Here is an 18,626-nt window from a genome sequence, read left to right as displayed (position 1 = left end):
GAATTCCTCACATGGAAAGGGCAAGGTATATCTCAGTGAAGATCATAAGGAGAACTTACCACAGGGTGGAAAAGAAACCCTTGAGGGGGACAAAGAAGTTAAAAGGCTCCGGTGTTTTCATTATAATAAAGTAGGCCACACAAAATCACAGTGTTGGTGGGCTAGAAGAAAGCTAGATGTAGGCAAACCAGACAAGCCTGGAAGTTTTGTTGGACTAATAACAAAAAGCACAAGAGAAGTTAGACAACTGCCTCAGAATGTACAGTATGATCAGAGCTTGATTAAGGAGGAAGTGCGAGACCTGCTTAAAAATATACATACAAGGGTAAAGTTTATTCACATACACCAAAAGCAATAGGTAAGGAGGTTGCAATATGAAGGCACACAGGATCCTCTCAGTCTGTAATGCTGAGGGATGAGGAGATATGCATTCCTGAGAGAATATTGCCATTAAACGTACTGGTAACAGGAATTCATGGTGAGACAAAAAGTGCTCAATTATGTAATGTGAGGCTAGAGTCCAGAGAAGAGTGGAGAGTTTGTGGCAGGAGTACTGGACAAACTCTCAGCTCCAGGAATACAATTTATCCTTGCAAATGTTGTAGCTGATTCACCAGTAGATGTTGAAAAGCCAGTAGAGCCACAAACAACTGAAGACCTGGAAAATGTTTATCCAGGAATTTTCCCTGATTGTGTGACCACAAGATCACAGAGGCATAAGCTGAAGGAGGTGAGATCAAAAGGCACAGATAAGGAAGCTGATGTAGTTATCCAAAACTGTCTTTGATCAGATAAGTGGAACAGAGAGGGAGCAAATAGGTAAACATACCAGTATATTTGGCTCTGCTAAGCTGATTGAATTACAGCAGAAAGATGAGGAGTTAAAACAGTTATATCAAAAGGCATTTACAGAGAAAGAAAGTGAATGCATTCCTGAGAGTTATTTCTTAACAAATGATGTCTTAATGAGGAAATGGAGATCATCACACATTCAAGCAGATCAAATTGTTTTGTTAGTAGGGTATAGAAAGGAGGTGCTGCGAGTGGCATATGAGCTACCATTTGGAGGTCTTTTAGAGGTAAGGAAAACACAGGCCAAAATACAAAGACATTTTTACTGGCCTGGACTAAACAAAGGGAGGGTTGAATTTTGCCAGACATGCCATACATGTCAGTTAATCGAAAAACCATAGGCAGTAATAAAACCTATACCTTTTAATATCTATTCCAACATTTGAGGAACCTTCCACAAGAGTCTTGATTGATTGCGTATGTCCCCTACCTCAGACAAAAAGTGTGAATAAGTATTTATTAACAATAATGGATGTATCGACTAGATTTCCAGAGGCAATCCCATCACACAACATCAGAGCTAAAAGGGTTGTAGAAGAACTACTTAATTTTTTTTACTAGATACGGACTACCAATAGAGATCCAGTCAGATCAAGGATCAAACTCCACATCCAAACTATTCAAGGAGGTTATGGATAACTTGGGAATAAAGCAATTCAAGTCTATTGTGTACCATCTGGAATCGCAGGGAGTGCTAGAGAGATGGCATCAAACACTGAAGACCATGTTGAGGGCTTATCATCAAGATTATCCAGATGATTGGGATAAGGGAGTTCCATTTGTACATTTTGCGATCAGAGATGCACCAAATGAATCTACTAAATTCAGTCCATTTGAATTAATTTTTGGGCATGAAGTAAGAGGACTGTTAAAATTGATTAAGGAGAAATTTAGATTTAGATTAGTTAAAGTGTGGAAACAGGCCCTTCGGCCCAACAAGTCCACACCAACCCGCCGAAGCGAAACCCACCCATACCCCTACATTTACCCCTTACCTAACACTACAGGCAATTTAGTATGGCCAATTCACCTGACCCTGCACATCTTTGGATGGTGGGAGGAAACCGGAGCACCCGGAGGAAACCCACGCAGACACGGGGAGAACGTGCAAACTCCACACAGTTAGTCGCCTGAGGCGGGAATTGAACCCGGGTCTCTGGCGCTGTGAGGCAGCAGTGCTAACCACTGTGCCACCGTGCTGCCCATAAATTCCAAATTAATAAGTTGGAATTCAGAGACCACCAATTTGGACTATGTGTCAAATTTTAGGGAACAATTAAATAGAGCTGGAGAGTTGGTGAGACAGCATTTAGAAGTATCACAGCATACAATGAAACGAGAAATAGATGAGAAATCACATGTTCGCAATTTTGCAGTTGGGGATAAGGTATTGGTGTTACTTCCAGTGAGAGGTGACCCATTAAAAGCAAGGTTTATCAAATTGAGAAGAAATTGAGTGAGGTGAGCTACTTGATAAGGACTCCAGACAGGAAAAAATCTCATGTGAATTTGCTCAAAAGGTATTTTGATAGGGAAGGAAAGCAAGGGGAGAAAGTGTTAAACCAAGTTCAGAGGATTCTGAATTGGACATTCCTCAAATCCAGTTGGACAATAAGGAAGTTGTCAAAAATTGTCATAAGTTATTGAGTTACCTTCCACAAGAAAATTGAAATGACCTGAAAGACTTATTATATTCACATGGGGAAATATGTGTAAATAAACAGGGAAGTATTAACCTAATTGTCCATGGTGTAGATATAGGAGATGCTGTTCCAATTAAGCATCATCCTTCTAGGCATAACCCCCTAAAGTTGGCACAAGTTCAGACGGAGGTAGAGTACATGCTCCAAGATGGCATAATCGCAGTGAGTTACATTGACTGGAGCTCACCTATAGTCATGGTGCCAAAGCCAGATGGTGCCCAACGGTCATGTGTGGACTATCGCAAAGTCAATGCTGTTACAAAGACTGATGATATTAATTCCATGGTTTGAGGACTGTGTCAAAAAAGTGGGACAAGCAACTTACATTTCTAAGTTGGACTTGCTCAGAAGCTACTGGCAAGTACCTCCTGTCAGAGAGAGCAAAGGCAATTTCGGCTTTCATATTGCCAAATGGACTATATCAATTCAAAGTTGAAAATGTGTTGCTGGAAAAGTGCAGCAGGTCAGGCAGCATCCAAGGAGCAGGAGAATCGACGTTTTGGGCTGGAGCCCTTCTCCAGCATCTGCAGTCCTCACTTTCTCCTCCTATATCAATTCAAAGTCATGTCATTTGCTATGAAAAACCCTCCAGACACATTTCAGAGACTAACTAATAAGGTCATTAGCGGATTACCCAACTGTGTGATACATATTGATGACGTGGTGATGTTTAGTCACTCATGGAAGGAACATTTACAGCATTTATTGGACTTGTTCGATGGACATCGGAAGGCAGACTTGGTGGTAAACCTAGCTAAAAATGAATTTGCCAAAGCCCAAGTCACCTTCCTGGACCATCTTATGAGACATGGACAAATGGCCCCACTGGATGCAAAATCGAAAGTAATTGAAGCATTTCCCACACCCTCAACAAAAAAAGCAGTACTACGGTTCCTGGGGTTGAGTGGATTTTACTGAACATTTGTACCGAACTTTAGCAGTGTGGCTGTTCCACTCACCGAATTGTTAAAAAAGGGCAAGAAGTTTCAGTGGACAGCGGACTGTCAAAGGCATTTGATAGCCTAAACACTATGTTAGCTACTGCCCCAGTATTAGCCATACTGGATTACATGAAGCCTTTCAAGGTGGCTATCGATGCCAGTGATGTGAGTGTCAGTGTGGTGCTCCTGCAGGAGAATGACGAAGGGATAGAAAGACCCATTGGGTATTTTTCCAGGAAGTTGAACGTTCATCAACAGAAATATTCAATGGTGGAGTAAGAGACTTTAAGCTTGGTGATGGCCTTACAACATTTCAATGTTTATATTACCAGCAATGCATCTGAGACAATCATATACACTAATCACAACCCATTAACATTTGTGGAAACATTTAAGGACAAAAATGCCAGACTGTTTAGATGGAACTTGTTGTTGCAGCCATTCAATTTGACAATTGTGCATGTGGCAGGTCATGAAAATGTGATTGCCAATGCATTATTGAGACTCAAATGAGATATGGGGACGTTCAGTCGTGGGTGTATCATGGCCTGATTTTGCATGTGGTTATGCATATTTGCATGTTTATAGTTATTTTCGTGTATATGTGTGTTTAGACTAATAACTGGGTTTTGAAGGGTTAACAATGAAGCAATCTTTTTGTATTGATGGTTCTTTTCTTTTAAGGGGGGAAATGTCACAAAGCTTGTCCCTTTTTTTTTCCTAAGAGCTGTTCCTTGGCTCAAGGACACTCTGTCCTTGATATTTTTCAGAGGGACAATAAACCAGGCCAGGTTCCGTTTAGTCTGGTTTGCTACAGAGATTAAAAGGATTTTGGTAGGCCTTTTGTTTATATGTAAACAGATGAGACTTCAGGCCAGAGTGGCCATGCTTTGGAAGTGACCTGTATAAAGAGAGGGGAGTGGTCAGCTCTCAAACTAGCTGAGCTGAGCAGTTTGAGTTCAGTTTGGAGTTTCACAGTGAGCTGTGTGGAATCTCTCTCGCTCTCGCTCGCTCTCTTGCTCTCGCTCTCGCTCTCTCTCTCTCTCTTTTGCTGCCCTTCAACTTCAACCTGTAAGTATGTGTTCCATTTATTCTGGATTTTAAAGGGAGTTTGCTTATTGGGACTGTTGTGTATATTTGGAACAGCATAATTAAGTCTACTTGGATAGGTTGAGTTCTGTAGGGGTTCTTTATCCTGTTCTTTGTGTTTCATTGTGTAATGTTGTGAATAAATTTTCATCTGTTTTAAAATCTAGTAATCAACCTAGCTAACTTAATCTGGGTAATCTTCACTGTCCACTTACTGAAACAAATTGCAAAGTTGTGATCTGAGCTGCCTGCTTAAGAATGTTTTGAGTGGTCTGGCTTAGTCCATAACACTGCAGTTTTTTAAAGACAAGGACATAACCCATCAGGTCTAGGAGACTTATCAGCCTTTAGACAAATTAATTTCCCTAGTATATATTATCTAGTGATTTTTTTTTTGCTGGGCATGGATATGGTAGTCTAATTAGGGACCAACTGAAATTGTATCCTCATAACTTTACTCAGCTAAACTCTTTGTATTGGGTGCAAATAAATTCAGCTAGCAATTTCAGTTCTGACTTGGAACAACAGCATGCATTTTCTGGAAAAAAAGAGTCTCAACAAGCAACAATTACTGTTTGGTCAAAGCATGTGGTTTTTCTTTTGGAGGGGTGACAGCAGGATGCAAATTCAAGGGCCGAGAATTTTTAGCAGTTTTGATGGTAATATTAAATGAATTGTCAGTTGTTTGAATAGTTATTGTTTGGACTTTCAATTGTTTAATCTTAGAACTCTACCATTCATATGTAATGTTTTTTCTTCCAGGCATGGTGAATGGTGGAAAGCCAAATCTCTTGTAACTAGAAAAGAGGGATACATTCCCAGCAATTATGTGGCAAACATCAACACACTGGAAACTGAGGAGTACGTTGCTTTTTTTTTATACTTAGGTGCACTTTGGATTTTACTTATCAGACTCAAATTAACCTTTGATGTTTTTCAGGTGGTTCTTTAAAGATATCAGCCGCAAAGATTCAGAGAGACTCTTATTATCAGCTGGAAATAAATCTGGTGCTTTCCTCATTAGGGAGAGTGAAACATCAAAAGGTAGGACCTTATAAATCTTTTCCTTAATTTTTACATCTTATGACAGATCTGACTGCAGGGTTGTAGAGTTATGACTGGTTACTTAGATGTTATACATAAACACTTTTTAGATGCACAAAATTATGAGACGTAGAGACAGAGTAGTTCATGAGAATCTCTTCCCCATGTCTGATGTGTCTAAGGGCAGAGGACACAAGTTTAAAATGAACAGCAAATAGTTTGGAGGACATAATAGAAGGATTCTTTTCACTGCAAGGGTGGTAGATATACGGAACATACTGCCTACTCTCACAGCAATTAAAAAGCATCTGGACGAATACCTAAAATGCCAGGGTATAGCAGGCTATGGATCAAGTGTAGGTAAATGGGATGAGTGTAGCCTGGTGCTTGTTTGTCAGCATAGACATGGTGGGCCAATTGGCCTATTTCTATGCTCTATGACTCTTGGACTCCTGATTTATTTTATGGAGTTATGTTTAACTCCAATTTTTTTTCAGGTGGAAAAGAAAACTTTAGCTCCAGAGGATATTGTGAATGTTGTGCTGAGCAATTCAATATGATCTTGTGTAGAAGAAAGGCAAGAATTAAAACGTACGTCAAAATAACTAAAGCTTTCTCTAAAGCAAGGATTCTTTTGAGCAAATATCTTTGAGGGGGATGGTTCTGGAATGCTAAGGAAATGAATTATCTCACCTTTTGGTCATGTAATACCATCATTTTAAAAATTCTAGCTTTAGCATTAAGCAGGTCATCTGTATCTGTTTGTTCCCAACACTACATACCTTTGTTCCAACTTCTGTTTGTTCTCCACCATACCATTTTGAAATTGAGTGCTCCCCACAAGGGCTAAGTATTGTGTTTCTACATGTAAAATAGGTGGTATTTAATGGAGGGAGTCTGAGGTCTTGCCAGTCTACTGGAGAGTTGGTGAGAACCCAAAGTTCTCTCCTTTTGAGAAGATCTGTTGAGGCAATGTGAACCCTCCCCAGGATCCAGGGGTAGAATTTCCACAAAATTAAAGGCTGGCAGATTTTCATTGCTCAACAATGCTACCAGGGTGGCAGTAGCACATGCTGATAGTACACTTACTCAAGGCCAAGGATTTCCTACAGTACAAGCATAGATTAATGATGGCAAGTGGGGGTCACATGGGATGGGGGTGGCTCACAATTTTCCTGATGCTGGGTCTTTCAATCGAGCAGTGAATGCCTATTGAATAGGAAATACTCCATCACGAGAGCCTGCAAACAATCCCAAACATATTCATTTTCCGGGTTCCCACATTCCACATTGCCTGTTGCCAGGTAAATACCATTAGTAGTGGTATGAGACTTTAAGTGGATCTTAATTGTGCAATTAAGGGCCTCAATTGAACACTTCCATGGGCCTCCTACATAGACTCAATTAGAGCCATGGTGAAAGTGGAAATTCCTTATCTGCCATTTTTATGCCTGATTAAATGCCCTCAAAACCAAACCTGGACTGGTGGATGGTATTAAATTCCACCAATGATTGGGAACAATTGTGGCAAATGAATTTGTCACAGTGGATGCCACTAAGTCTGAGATCCTACATTTTAAATCAGTAAATAATACATCATTGTTTTGTTTTCCCAATTGAAAAACTGAAGCAGTGGAGACACAATAATTCAATGTAAAGTATTATGAAAAAGACTAAGGAAATTTTTCCCTCTATAATTAGATTAGATTACATTAGATTAGATTACATTACAGTGTGGAAACAGGCCCTTCGGCCCAACAAGTCCACACCGACCCGCCGAAGCGCAACCCACCCATACCCCTACATTTACCCCTTACCTAACACTACGGGCAATTTAGCATGGCCAATTCACCTGACCTGCACATCTTTGAACTGTGGGAGGAAACCGGAGCACCCGGAGGAAACCCACGCAGACACGGGGAGAACGTGCAAACTCCACACAGTCAGTCGCCTGAGGCGGGAATTGAACCCGGGTTTCTGGCGCTGTGAGGCAGCAATGCCACTGTGCCGCCCAGAGTCAAAATCTCCATCCACTCTAACCCCATTTCCCTGCACTTGGCCCATATCCTTCTAACCCTTTCCTTTCGATGTATTTGTCCAAATGCCTTTTAAATGTTTTTAAAGTACCCACCTCAACCACTTCTGCTGGCAGCTCATTCCGTGTGCATACCACTCTCTGTGTAAAACAAAGTTGCCCCTCAGGTTCCCTTTTCATCTTTTTGCTCAAACTTTAAACTGATGTCCTTTATGATTCCCCAACTCTGGGAGAAAGACTGAGTGCATTCACCCTATCCATGCCTCACATGATGATATATACTTTTATAAGATCCCTTCTCAGTCTCCTAATCTCTAAAGCAACAAGTCCTAGTTTGCCCAATCTCTCCCTATAACTCAGACCATTGATTCCTGGCAATTACTTCTGCACTCCCTCCAGTTTAATAATATCCTTCGTATAAAAATTTGATCGAAACTGAGCACAATACTCCAAGTGCAGCCTCATCAACCTCCTGTACAACTGCAGCATAGCTTCCCAATTTCTGTACTCAATGCCCTGAGTGATGAAGGCCAGTGTGCCTAAGCAGCCTTCACTGCCCTATCTACCTGTGACTCCACTTTCAAAGAACTCTGCACCTGAAGGGCGGCATGGTGGCTCTGGTTAGCACTGCTGCCTCATAGCACTGGGGACCTGAGTTTGGTTCCAGGCTCAGGTCACTGTCTGTGTGGAGTCTGCACATTATCCCCGTGTCTGTATGGGTTTCCTCTGGGTGCTCCAGTTTCTTCCCACAATCCAAAAGATATGCAGGTTAGGTGAATTCGCCAAGCTATATTGCTCATAGTGTTTAGGGATGTGTAAGTTAGGTGCATTAGTAATGGGACATGTAGAGTAATAGAGGAGGAGAATGAATCTAGATTGGATACTCTTCAGAGGGTTTGTGTGGATCAGTTGGAGTGAAGGGCCTGTTTTCACACAGTAGGAACTCTAAATAAAATGAACTCCAAGATCCCTCAGTTCCTAAGGTGCTACCATTCACCATGAAACTCCTACCTTGATGTGACTTTCCAAAATGCAAGACCTCCCATTTATCTATATTAAACTCCATTTGCCATTTCTCAGCCCACTTTCACAGCTGATCAAGGTCCTACTGCAACTTCTGATAAACTTCCTGACTGTCCACGATACTGTCTATTTAGTGTCATTTACAAACTTACTAATTATGCCTTGTATATTCACATCCAAATCATTGATATAGGTAACAAACAGCAATGGGCCCAACACTGACCCTGAGGCACTCCAATAGTCACAGGCCTCCAATCTGACAAGCATCCATCCACTATTACCTTCTGCTTCTTACCATCAAGTCAATTGTGTTTCCAATTTGCCAACTCCCCCTGGATTGCATGCAAACTAATCTTCCAGAGCAGCCTACCATGTGGAATCTTATCAAAGGCCTTATTGAAATCCATATAAATTATGTCTACCACCCTGCCCTCATTATCTTTCCTGGTCACTTCATCAAAGACCTCTAACAAATTTGTGAGGCATGACCTCCCATGCACAAAGCCATGCTGACTACTCTTAATCAAACCCTGTCTTTTCAAACTACATATATTTGTTTTGTATGCTCTGAAATAGTACAAAGTTCAGAAAGATTTGATAGAATTTTTCAAGACTTTGAAAGAAAGTGTTAGAAGCTTTTCTCATTGCTAGTGAGAAAGTGCCAGACAAGGGAACATAAAGTCAGAAGTAGACTTTTCAGAGAAAGGTTAGAAGACACTTCTTCGCACGTTGTGTAGTAAAAATGTGGAGTTGAAATACAAATTAGTCATAATCTCACTGAATTGTTGGAACAGGTTTGACTGGTTGCATGATCCAATCTTTGTTCTTTGTACTTCTCAGTAATTGGGTCAAATTAGAGTTTATCTACCTATACTTTCATAGTTAGATACTAAATGTAAAAATTAATTCAACACATTTTTATTTTGATAAAAGTCATGTTTTTACTTACATTGCTCACTTTTGAACCATGTTCCATTTTCAGGTAGTTACTCACTTTCAATGAGAGATTATGATCTTCAAATGGGTGATGTAGTAAAACACTACAAGATTCGGTGCCTGGACAGTGGTGGATTTTACATCTCTCCTAGAATTACATTTCTTGACCTAAATCAGCTAATTAAACATTACCAAAGTAAGTACTGGCAATTTTTGCAATATATCTTAAATGTAGCTTGAAGCATAAGCATCACAGTGAAATATAGTAATTAGAAATTTTACTGTCGCTTGACAAAAAACGAAATTCATTCATTAGCTTATCAATATCATGATTTTAGCTTAAAAATAAGTTCAGTTTTAATTAGTCAATCTTAATCTTGATTTGAAGTCTATGGGTAACACAGCTTTTATTCTGAAATGAGCAGTGACAACTGATAAAGAACCTTTGGTTTATCCAAACTGTCCACTGTCGAGTTGTGATCTCATATACCTTTTTGCATCCTTCTAAAAACTCAGACTCCTTAGAAATGGTGAACAATCAGTTAAAATCTTGGTTTAATTTGAAGGAAGGTATCAAGGAAAATTACTTTCAAACTCCAGCACCCGGCCCCATTCCTTTTCACCCTCAAGAAATCAAAATTAGCCCACAAAACCATTCTGTCTCTGAATTCCTTGCAGTACTTTTCTTTCTGTGAAATAAATATCTACCTCCACCTCTTATCTCCACTCCCCCGCTTTCCAAGCCAGAAACTATGTAAATGTCACTTGAATTAATTCAGCAAGTCATGAATGCATTGTATGAGATGGTAGCATATTTGAAAGATCCACTGCTCTATAAGAGAAGAACCATCACCTTACATACAATCTAGTTATATAACTTAGTCAAGACTCTTGTCTTCCCTAACCTTGTTTTTTTGGAACAAACTGTGAACTTGAGTGATTCCTTTATCAAATTAAACTTGATCAGATCATCTCTGTGTCTGTGCTACTTGAATATCATAACTTTTGATTGTCTGACTACAAAAATGCTCCTAACCAGAAGTGAAATTCATGGAATGTTTCCGTAGCCTCAAAATCATCCACTATGTGTGGAAACCAAAGGTGGACACAATATTCCGGGTGAGATGTTATGACCAAGCTATAGTACAAAAACAAAATAATGCCTTATCCAACAAATATACAATAACACTCTGCTTTTCAGTTATTGCTCATCAAACTTTAGAGATCAAGGGTGAATTACAGTCTTGTCAAATATAATTGCTTTATGTGGTGAACAGGCTACTAATATCTGGTGAATCGTAATTTCTTTTGAGCCAACAATATTAGAGTTGGAGTTAAAGTTGCAGTAATAAATATAAATATTGATGTTATCCACTAGATCTCAATTTGCTGTTCATTCTTAATTGAGCAAAGAGGAATTTATCACAATACTGTTAAACATGAGTCAAATGTCAGTTAGGATGTGTTATATTTCAGTTCATATAGTTCAGTTGCTGAATTCTCCAATTTTCATCATGCCTTGAGAATGTGTATACCAGGCTCATTTTGTTTAACAATTGATTTGCAAAACCCTTTTCAAAACTGTTCATCATAGAATGATGACTCTGGAAGTGAGTGTATTGATCTCATTTACCAATGGTTTAAAATTCAAAGTTCTTTTCAAAAGATTAGACATTTGTTTTTTTATTGTGTCCATTTTGTAAAAAATGATGAATATTGTAATCTGACTGCCTCAGATTAGCAAGTAAAAAAAGCTAATTTGACACTACTGCACTGGAGTGCTTGGACAATATCCTTTCTTCATCTTTAATTATTTGACTGGAGACCTTATATGTTGAGCATTGCCACTATCGCATTCCAAACAATACAATATTCCACTTAAATGTCAATATTAACATTATTTGCCAGATATGTGCAAAATCTCCCAAAACATCAAGATTTGACCGAAACAGTAGAGAATCATCTACTTTCCTCACACTTGCAGAGATTTTAGTAATGTGAGCAAATTTAAAGATTATGACTGTCGTCCTATATTTAGGTCCATTATAAAAATAATTTATGAAGAGGTTCTTGTGGTCAGCTAGTGACTAGTCTTCAAACAGATCCAAAATTATCTATCTAATTTGTTTGTGCAAATGACGGCTTTTATTGCCCTTTTTTTAATTCACTCTTGGGGCACTGCCGTGGCTGGCTCATTCAACTTGTATTGCCCATTGCTACTTATCCTTGAGAAGGTGGTGCATTTTTGAACCACTTTATGGTCCATGTGCTATAGGTAGTGTACAAAGTTGTTGGGTAAGAAAATCCAGGATTTTTACTCCGTGACACTAAAGCAATATGTTTCCAAAAAAGGATGGCTTGGAGGGAAAGTTGGAATTGGTGGTGTTTACATGTATCTACTCCCCTAGATACAAGTGGTTGTGGGTTGAGAGATGTTGCCGAAGGAGTTTTCGTGAATTTCTGTAGTACATCTTGTAGATAGTACACATTGCTGCTACTCAGTGTCGATTGTGAATGTTTGTGGATGTGATGCCAATCGTGACTTTGAGGAGGTGGCAGTGACCTATTTCCTTGAACCACTTTGGTGTAGGTAGACCCCATAATGCCATTAAGGAGAGAGTTCAAGGATTTGGAGACAGCAGCACTGAAGGAACAGTGACACTCCAGATCAGGATGGTGAGTGGCTTGGGTGGAGCCTATAGGTGCTGATATTCCCATACATTTGCTACCCTTGATCTTTTAGGTGGTACATATTGCGGGTTTGGAAGGTGTTTTCAGAGGGGCCTTGGCAAATTATAGAGTGCATCTTGTAGATGGTGCAACTATCTCCACTAAGAAAAAAAATCAACTGCTTCCCCTTGACAAAGTCACTGTCATCAGTGTCTGCAGTCTGTTGTCTACAGGAATAGTTTCAGAAAACTGGAGGATAGCAAATGTTTTCCCTTGTTCAAGAAGGGGAGTAGACACAACCCTGGTAATTATAGACCAATGAGCCTTACTTCGGTTGTGGATAAAGTGTTGGAAAGGAATATAAGAGAGAGGATTTATAATCATCTAGAAAGGAATAATTTGATTAAGGTAGTCAACATGGTTTTGTGAAGGGTAGGTCATGTCTCAGAAACCTTATTGAGTTCTTTGAGAAGGTGACCAAACAGGTCGATGAGGTAAAATGGTTGATGTATGTATGGATTTCAGTAAAACACTTGATAAGGTTCCCCACGGTACACTATTGCAGAAAATATGGAGGCATAGGACTGAGGGTGATTTAGCAGTTTGGATCAGAAATTGGCTAGCCGAAAGAAGACAGAGGTTGGTGGTTGATGGGAAATGGTCATCCTGGTGTTACTAGTGGTATACTACAGGATCTGATTAGATTAGATTAGATTACAGTGTGGAAACAGGCCCTTCGGCCCAACAAGTCCACACCGACCCGCCGAAGCGAAACCCACCCATACCCCTACATTTACCCCTTACCTAACACTACGGGCAATTTTAGTATGGCCAATTCACCTAACCTGCACATCTTTGGACTGTGGGAGGAAACCGGAGCACCCGGAGGAAACCCACGCAGACACGGGGAGAATGTCCAAACTCCACACAGTCAGTCGCCTGAGTCGGGAATTGAACCCGGGTCTCTGGCGCTGCGAGGCAGCAGTGCTAACCACTGTGCCACCGTGCCACAATCTGTTTTGGGGCCACTGCTGTTTGCCATTTTTATAAATGACTTGTATGAGGATTTAGAAGGATGGTTTAGTAAATTTGCAGATAACACTAAATTGGGTGTAGTTGTGGACAGTGCTGAAGGATGTTGCAATTTACAGAGGGACATAGATAAGCTGCAGAGCTGGGCTGAGAGGTGGCAAATGGAGTTTAATGCAGAAAAGTGTGGTGTGATTCACTTTGGAAGGAGTAACAGGAATACAGAGTACAAGGCAAATGGTAAGATTCTAGTCATGATTTGGAGATGCCGGTGTTGGACTGGGGTGTACAAAGTTAAAAATCACACAACACCAGGTTATAGTCCAACAGGAAAGCTAATGTGCTTCCAATTAAACCTGTTGGACTATAACCTGGTGTTGTGTGATTTTTAACTTGGTAAGATTCTTGGTAGTGTGGATGAGCAGAGAGTTCTCTTTGTCCATGTGCATAGATCCCTGAAAGTTGCCGCCCATGTTGATAAAGTTGTTGAGAAGGCATATGGTGTATTAGTTTTTGTTGGTAGAGGGATTGAGTTTCGGAGCCATGAGGTCATGTTGCAGCTGTACAAAACTCTGGTGCATCTGCACTTGGAGTATTGCTTACAGTTCTGGTCGCCGCATTATAGGAAGGATGTGGAAGCATTGGAAAGAGTGCAGAGGATATTTACCAGGATATTGCCTGGTATGGAAGGAAAGTCTTATTAGGAAAGGCTGAGGGATTTGAGGCTGTTTTCACTAGAAAGAAGAAGGATAAGAAGTGACTTAATAGAGATATACAAGATGATCATAGGATTAGATAGGGTGGACAGTGAGAGCCTTTTTCCTTGGATGATGATGGCTAGCATGAGGGCACAGAGCTTTAAACTGAGGGGTGATAGATATAGGACAGATGTGAGAGGTAGTTTCTTTACTCAGAGTAGTAAGGGCGTGGAATGCCCTGCCTGTAACAGTCGTAGACTGGTCAACATTAAGGACATTTAAATGGTCATTGGATAATCATATGGATGATAATGGAGTAGTGTAGGTTAAATGAGTTTCAGATTGGCACAACATCGTGGGCCGGAGGGCCTGTACTGTGCTGTTAGATTAAGATTAGATTCCCTACAGTGTGGAAACAGGCTCTTCAGCGCAACAAGTCCACATCGACTCTCCGAAGAGTAACCCACCCAGATCCATTTCCCTCTGACTAATGCACCTAACACTATGGGCAATTTAGAATGGCCAATTCACCTAACCTGCACATCTTTGGACCGTGCGAGGAAACAAGAGCACCCAGAGGAAGCCCACGCAGACAAAGGGAGAATGTGCAAACTCCACACAGACAGTCGCCCAAGGCTGGAATTGAACCTGGGACCCTGGTGCTGTGAGGCAGCAATGCTAACCACTGAGCCACCTCTAGGTTATATGTTAGGTTCTAGGTTCAATGTTCTATCATAAAATCTGGAAGAATTTCAGTATACCTAGAACAGTTTTTTAGAAAAAAAGTATGTAAATGTGATCAGGCTGTCTTGGATCTGGTAATCTCTAATCTGAATAAACATACCCCCACCACAGAAACAGTGACCATAATATGAGAGAATTTAGCATTCAGTTTGAAATGAGAAGCCTGGGTCAGAACCAACTGTGGCAAAACTTAAATAAGGGTAACTTCAAAGTAATGAGGCCAGAGTTGGCTGGAGGGGGCAGGAAAAGGAGTGTAGCAGAAGGTTTTTGATGAAAAGTGGCAACATTAAGAAGGTAGTACATAGTAAAGATATGTCCCAATGAGGAAGGAGAATGCAAGAAAGCGTATAAGCCTGCCATGGTTAACCAAGGAAGTTAAGGGTAGCATCAATTCGAAAGAAATGCAGCTTAGTGGTAAACAAGATGATTGAGAAATTTTTAAATGCCAACAAAAGGTTACCTTTTTATAAAATGGACGAAACAAAATATGGTGGTAAACTAGCAAGAAATGTGAGAACTGCTTTAAATATGTCAAAGGAAGAGAAAATTCAAAGTGAACATAGCTTGTTTGGAGAATAATTATGTGGACCCAGCAAATTATAGAAGAGTTCAAAATGTTTTTCATGGTAGAAGAGGGAAACTCAGATGTCTAAACATTGCTAAGTCAGGATTTTGCAGCAGGTCAGATACTAGGGGGTATACCAGTTAATTCTCAAATCTTTCCTACCATTTACAAGACAGCAGTCAAGGTTGTGAACTCACCTGAATGAGTCCAACAAGACTCAAGAAACTTGATACCTTCCAGTGCAAGCAGCATCCAGGGAACAGGAGATTCGACGTTTCGGGCACAGGCCCTTCTTCAGGAAGGGCCTGAAGAAGGGCCTTTGCCCGAAACGTCGAATCTCCTGTTCCCTGGATGCTGCCTGACCTGCTGTGCTGTTCCAGCAATAAAGTTTCAACTTTGATCTCCAGCATCTGCAGACCTCACTTTCTCCACCTTCCAGTGCAAAGCAACCCACATGTTTGGTGCCTCACTCAAAGCTTTAAAGCTTTATTCCCTCTGTCAGTGTTGAGGGGGAGTAAGTGTGGTTTGTAAATCTAGCCATTCAGCACGTGAATACAAATGTTATAAACTGCCAAAAATCACCAGTCCATTGTTAATTTATGAGAACTTTAGTAAGTCATTAAATAATAGGTATATTCCTTGTATTTTAATTTGCTGAATATTTTGCTTGATCTCCATTCAAAGCATCCATTCAAACTAAAATCAACAATATAGGAGAAAACTGATATTTGTATAGTATCACATTTCACTTGCATATAAAAAAAAAATCAGCTGTTATTCTCAATCCTTTCCCAAGAAAAACATGGTCCACTATGGTCATATCTCAAACATGAAGTGTGACTAGAATGATGTAGTTGAATGTACCAAAAAATTCACTACATTGGTTACTGGAGCCAATGATGCTGAAGTAAAACATTAATAACTGTCCCACTGACAACGTGAGACAAACAAGCGTAATGGTGTAAAGAGGGACTTATTGAGCTTGGGACCGAAACAGCTTAAAGCATGGCCAAGAATGATAGGGCAGTTACATTTCATGATGCAGAAGAGGCCAGAATTAGAGGAACATCGAAATTTCAGAGGTTTGAGTAGCTGGAAAACATTAGAGATATACATTATAGAAAAAGAAAACAATTACTTAATATGTTGGACTACAATAACATTAATGAACAGGCCTACTAGAACATTTTTATTTTCAAGAAAATATTGTGCACAATATTTCACTTCAAACCCTAATTGTTTTAATCCACAGAACAGTCTGATGGTCTGTGTCGAAAGCTTGGATCGCCCTGTCTTAGCCCCCAACCACAAAAACCATGGGATAAAGATGCATGGGAAATTCCACGAGAGTCTGTGAAACTAGTCAAGAAACTTGGTGCTGGACAGTTTGGAGAAGTGTGGATGGGTATGTGACTGGCAGTTACTTGGTAAATGTAATCATCTCAATGTGCTATTTGAAAATTAAAATCCTATTAATTATTATGCACCGAGGAGAGGCTTGAATTTGTTGATTCCAGTCTGTTTCCATGATTTCTTATGGAATATTCATGTTATCAGGGCACAATCTTTAGAGACATTTTTCAAGTTGATGAACACCAGCTTTACTTCTGTGGGAATTACTTCAGGTTCTACACTAATTTGGATTGAATATTACTAATTTTCTAATATTGGTTTCCACATTATATCTTGTTTCCACTATGTATTTGGCTTTGTCGTCAACTGACATGTTTGGAGAGTTGAACGAAGAAATATAAAAGAAGGCGAACAACCAGCTAGAGTAGCTTTATTTTTTGATGAAGGTATCCATAATTTTAGTGTCTTTGGACCTGGTTGTGACTTGCAATATATTTTACTGTAGCAGGACTGTAAAATCAGTGCTTCTAGTTTTTGTATTATTGAAGGTGTTTCAGCATATTACATGATTAAATCAAATGCTTTGTGTAAAGCCTGCTGTATTTTAAATCTAATAAGATATGGAGTATAGTATTTTTTAGAGACAACTCTTGGTGATGGCACTGGTGATATAAAACTCATAATGTGCAGAAATATTGAAAATACTGCATTGAAAACATTGATATAGTTCTGACACATTTGTTGTACCTACTGACTTCATGAATAGAAAACATTCTATTTGAGAGAGACACAGTGGACATTATCAGGGTCAATGGTTTTTTTATAAATAAAAATTGTTTGAGTTTGCAAACATTACAAGTGGTTATTGAAAGTGAAGAGATTTGAGCTGCCTAGTTTCATGATACGCCCTTTGTCTGTTTGTAGTGCTCAGCCTCAAAAGGTTGTTCAGAATACAAGTGAGCTGTGCACTAGGAGCAAATTACTGCAGGTGCTGGAATCTGTACTGAAAAAAGCCAGTACTGGAAATCAGTGGTTCAGAGAGCACACATGGAGAGAGCAAGCTAACGTTTTGAATCTAGATGACTCTGCAACAGAACTGTGGACTAGTTGATTTCTAAAATAAATAGCAGGCAATGCCCTTAGTAGCGGTTACATGACTGTTAAATGCTGTCATTTGACAGTGTGTAAAATTCCGAGGTGAAAAATGATAACTTAGCTTTCATATTAAAAAAAGCAAATACAATGGTGAAATAACCATTCAATTCCGATTTAAACCTTGAGGTAAGATTAATCATAAGGTAAATAAGATTAAGATAAATGCTAAAGATTATAGACATGCTGTCAAGTGGAATGGATGGAAAAGGCCAGGTGATGTCTGATCATTGTGTTATAAGTTTTATGTACCATTAACTTCACATAATCCGCATCTAGAAATACAAACCACATTTAAATTTGGTTGTATTGCTTGTCCTTGTGCATTTCATTATTGACATGAAATCATTCAAAGTATAGACTTCATTACTTTTCACGCTATTAAATGTTTCACCTTTGTTTAGATGGTGAAGAAACAGATATCAATTCCAGGAAGTATGTTGGTTCTTCACACATCAGCTATTTAGGGTGGCCTGAAGTGCAAGATGTTTCCTCTAATTTGCACAGCTCAGTTGACGTCTATACTCTTCCTTTATGATTGTTCTTACAACTGGCACAGCGCATACGTCAGCAGTGCACATTTCCTCTCTCTCTACTTCTGTCAATTATTCATTTGCAGTAAAGTTTCTTACTCTGACTTGCACAGTACAAGGAAAAATGGGCAAACCTGATGATTTAAGTCTGGAGATATCATTTACAAAATGCTTTCTACGTAAATGTATTTGCTTTATTCTTGGCAGAAAGTGCCCTACAGACCATTTGCAACAAATTGTGATATATAATCGGCTTTGA

At 39.6% G+C, this 18,626-nt stretch overlaps 1 protein-coding gene across 2 annotated transcripts in view; it reads left to right on the top strand.

The window, feature by feature from the left end:
- Positions 1-18,626, top strand: part of lyn (LYN proto-oncogene, Src family tyrosine kinase) — a 124,769-nt gene that overhangs the window by 46,487 nt on the left and 59,656 nt on the right. For both annotated transcript variants that reach the window (XM_043688378.2, XM_043688377.2), the window contains exons 6-9: positions 5,348-5,446; positions 5,526-5,629; positions 9,670-9,819; positions 16,582-16,734. In XM_043688378.2, the coding sequence (XP_043544313.1) occupies positions 5,348-5,446; positions 5,526-5,629; positions 9,670-9,819; positions 16,582-16,734 (506 nt within the window). The remainder of the gene's footprint in view (positions 1-5,347; positions 5,447-5,525; positions 5,630-9,669; positions 9,820-16,581; positions 16,735-18,626) is intronic.

This window comes from Chiloscyllium plagiosum, unplaced genomic scaffold (genome assembly GCF_037043375.1).
Source record: "Chiloscyllium plagiosum isolate Xiang-an unplaced genomic scaffold, Cpla_swu_hap1 HiC_scaffold_4, whole genome shotgun sequence".
In the NCBI taxonomy this organism is placed as follows: domain Eukaryota; kingdom Metazoa; phylum Chordata; class Chondrichthyes; order Orectolobiformes; family Hemiscylliidae; genus Chiloscyllium; species Chiloscyllium plagiosum.
This window is presented reverse-complemented; position numbering and strand designations above follow the sequence as displayed.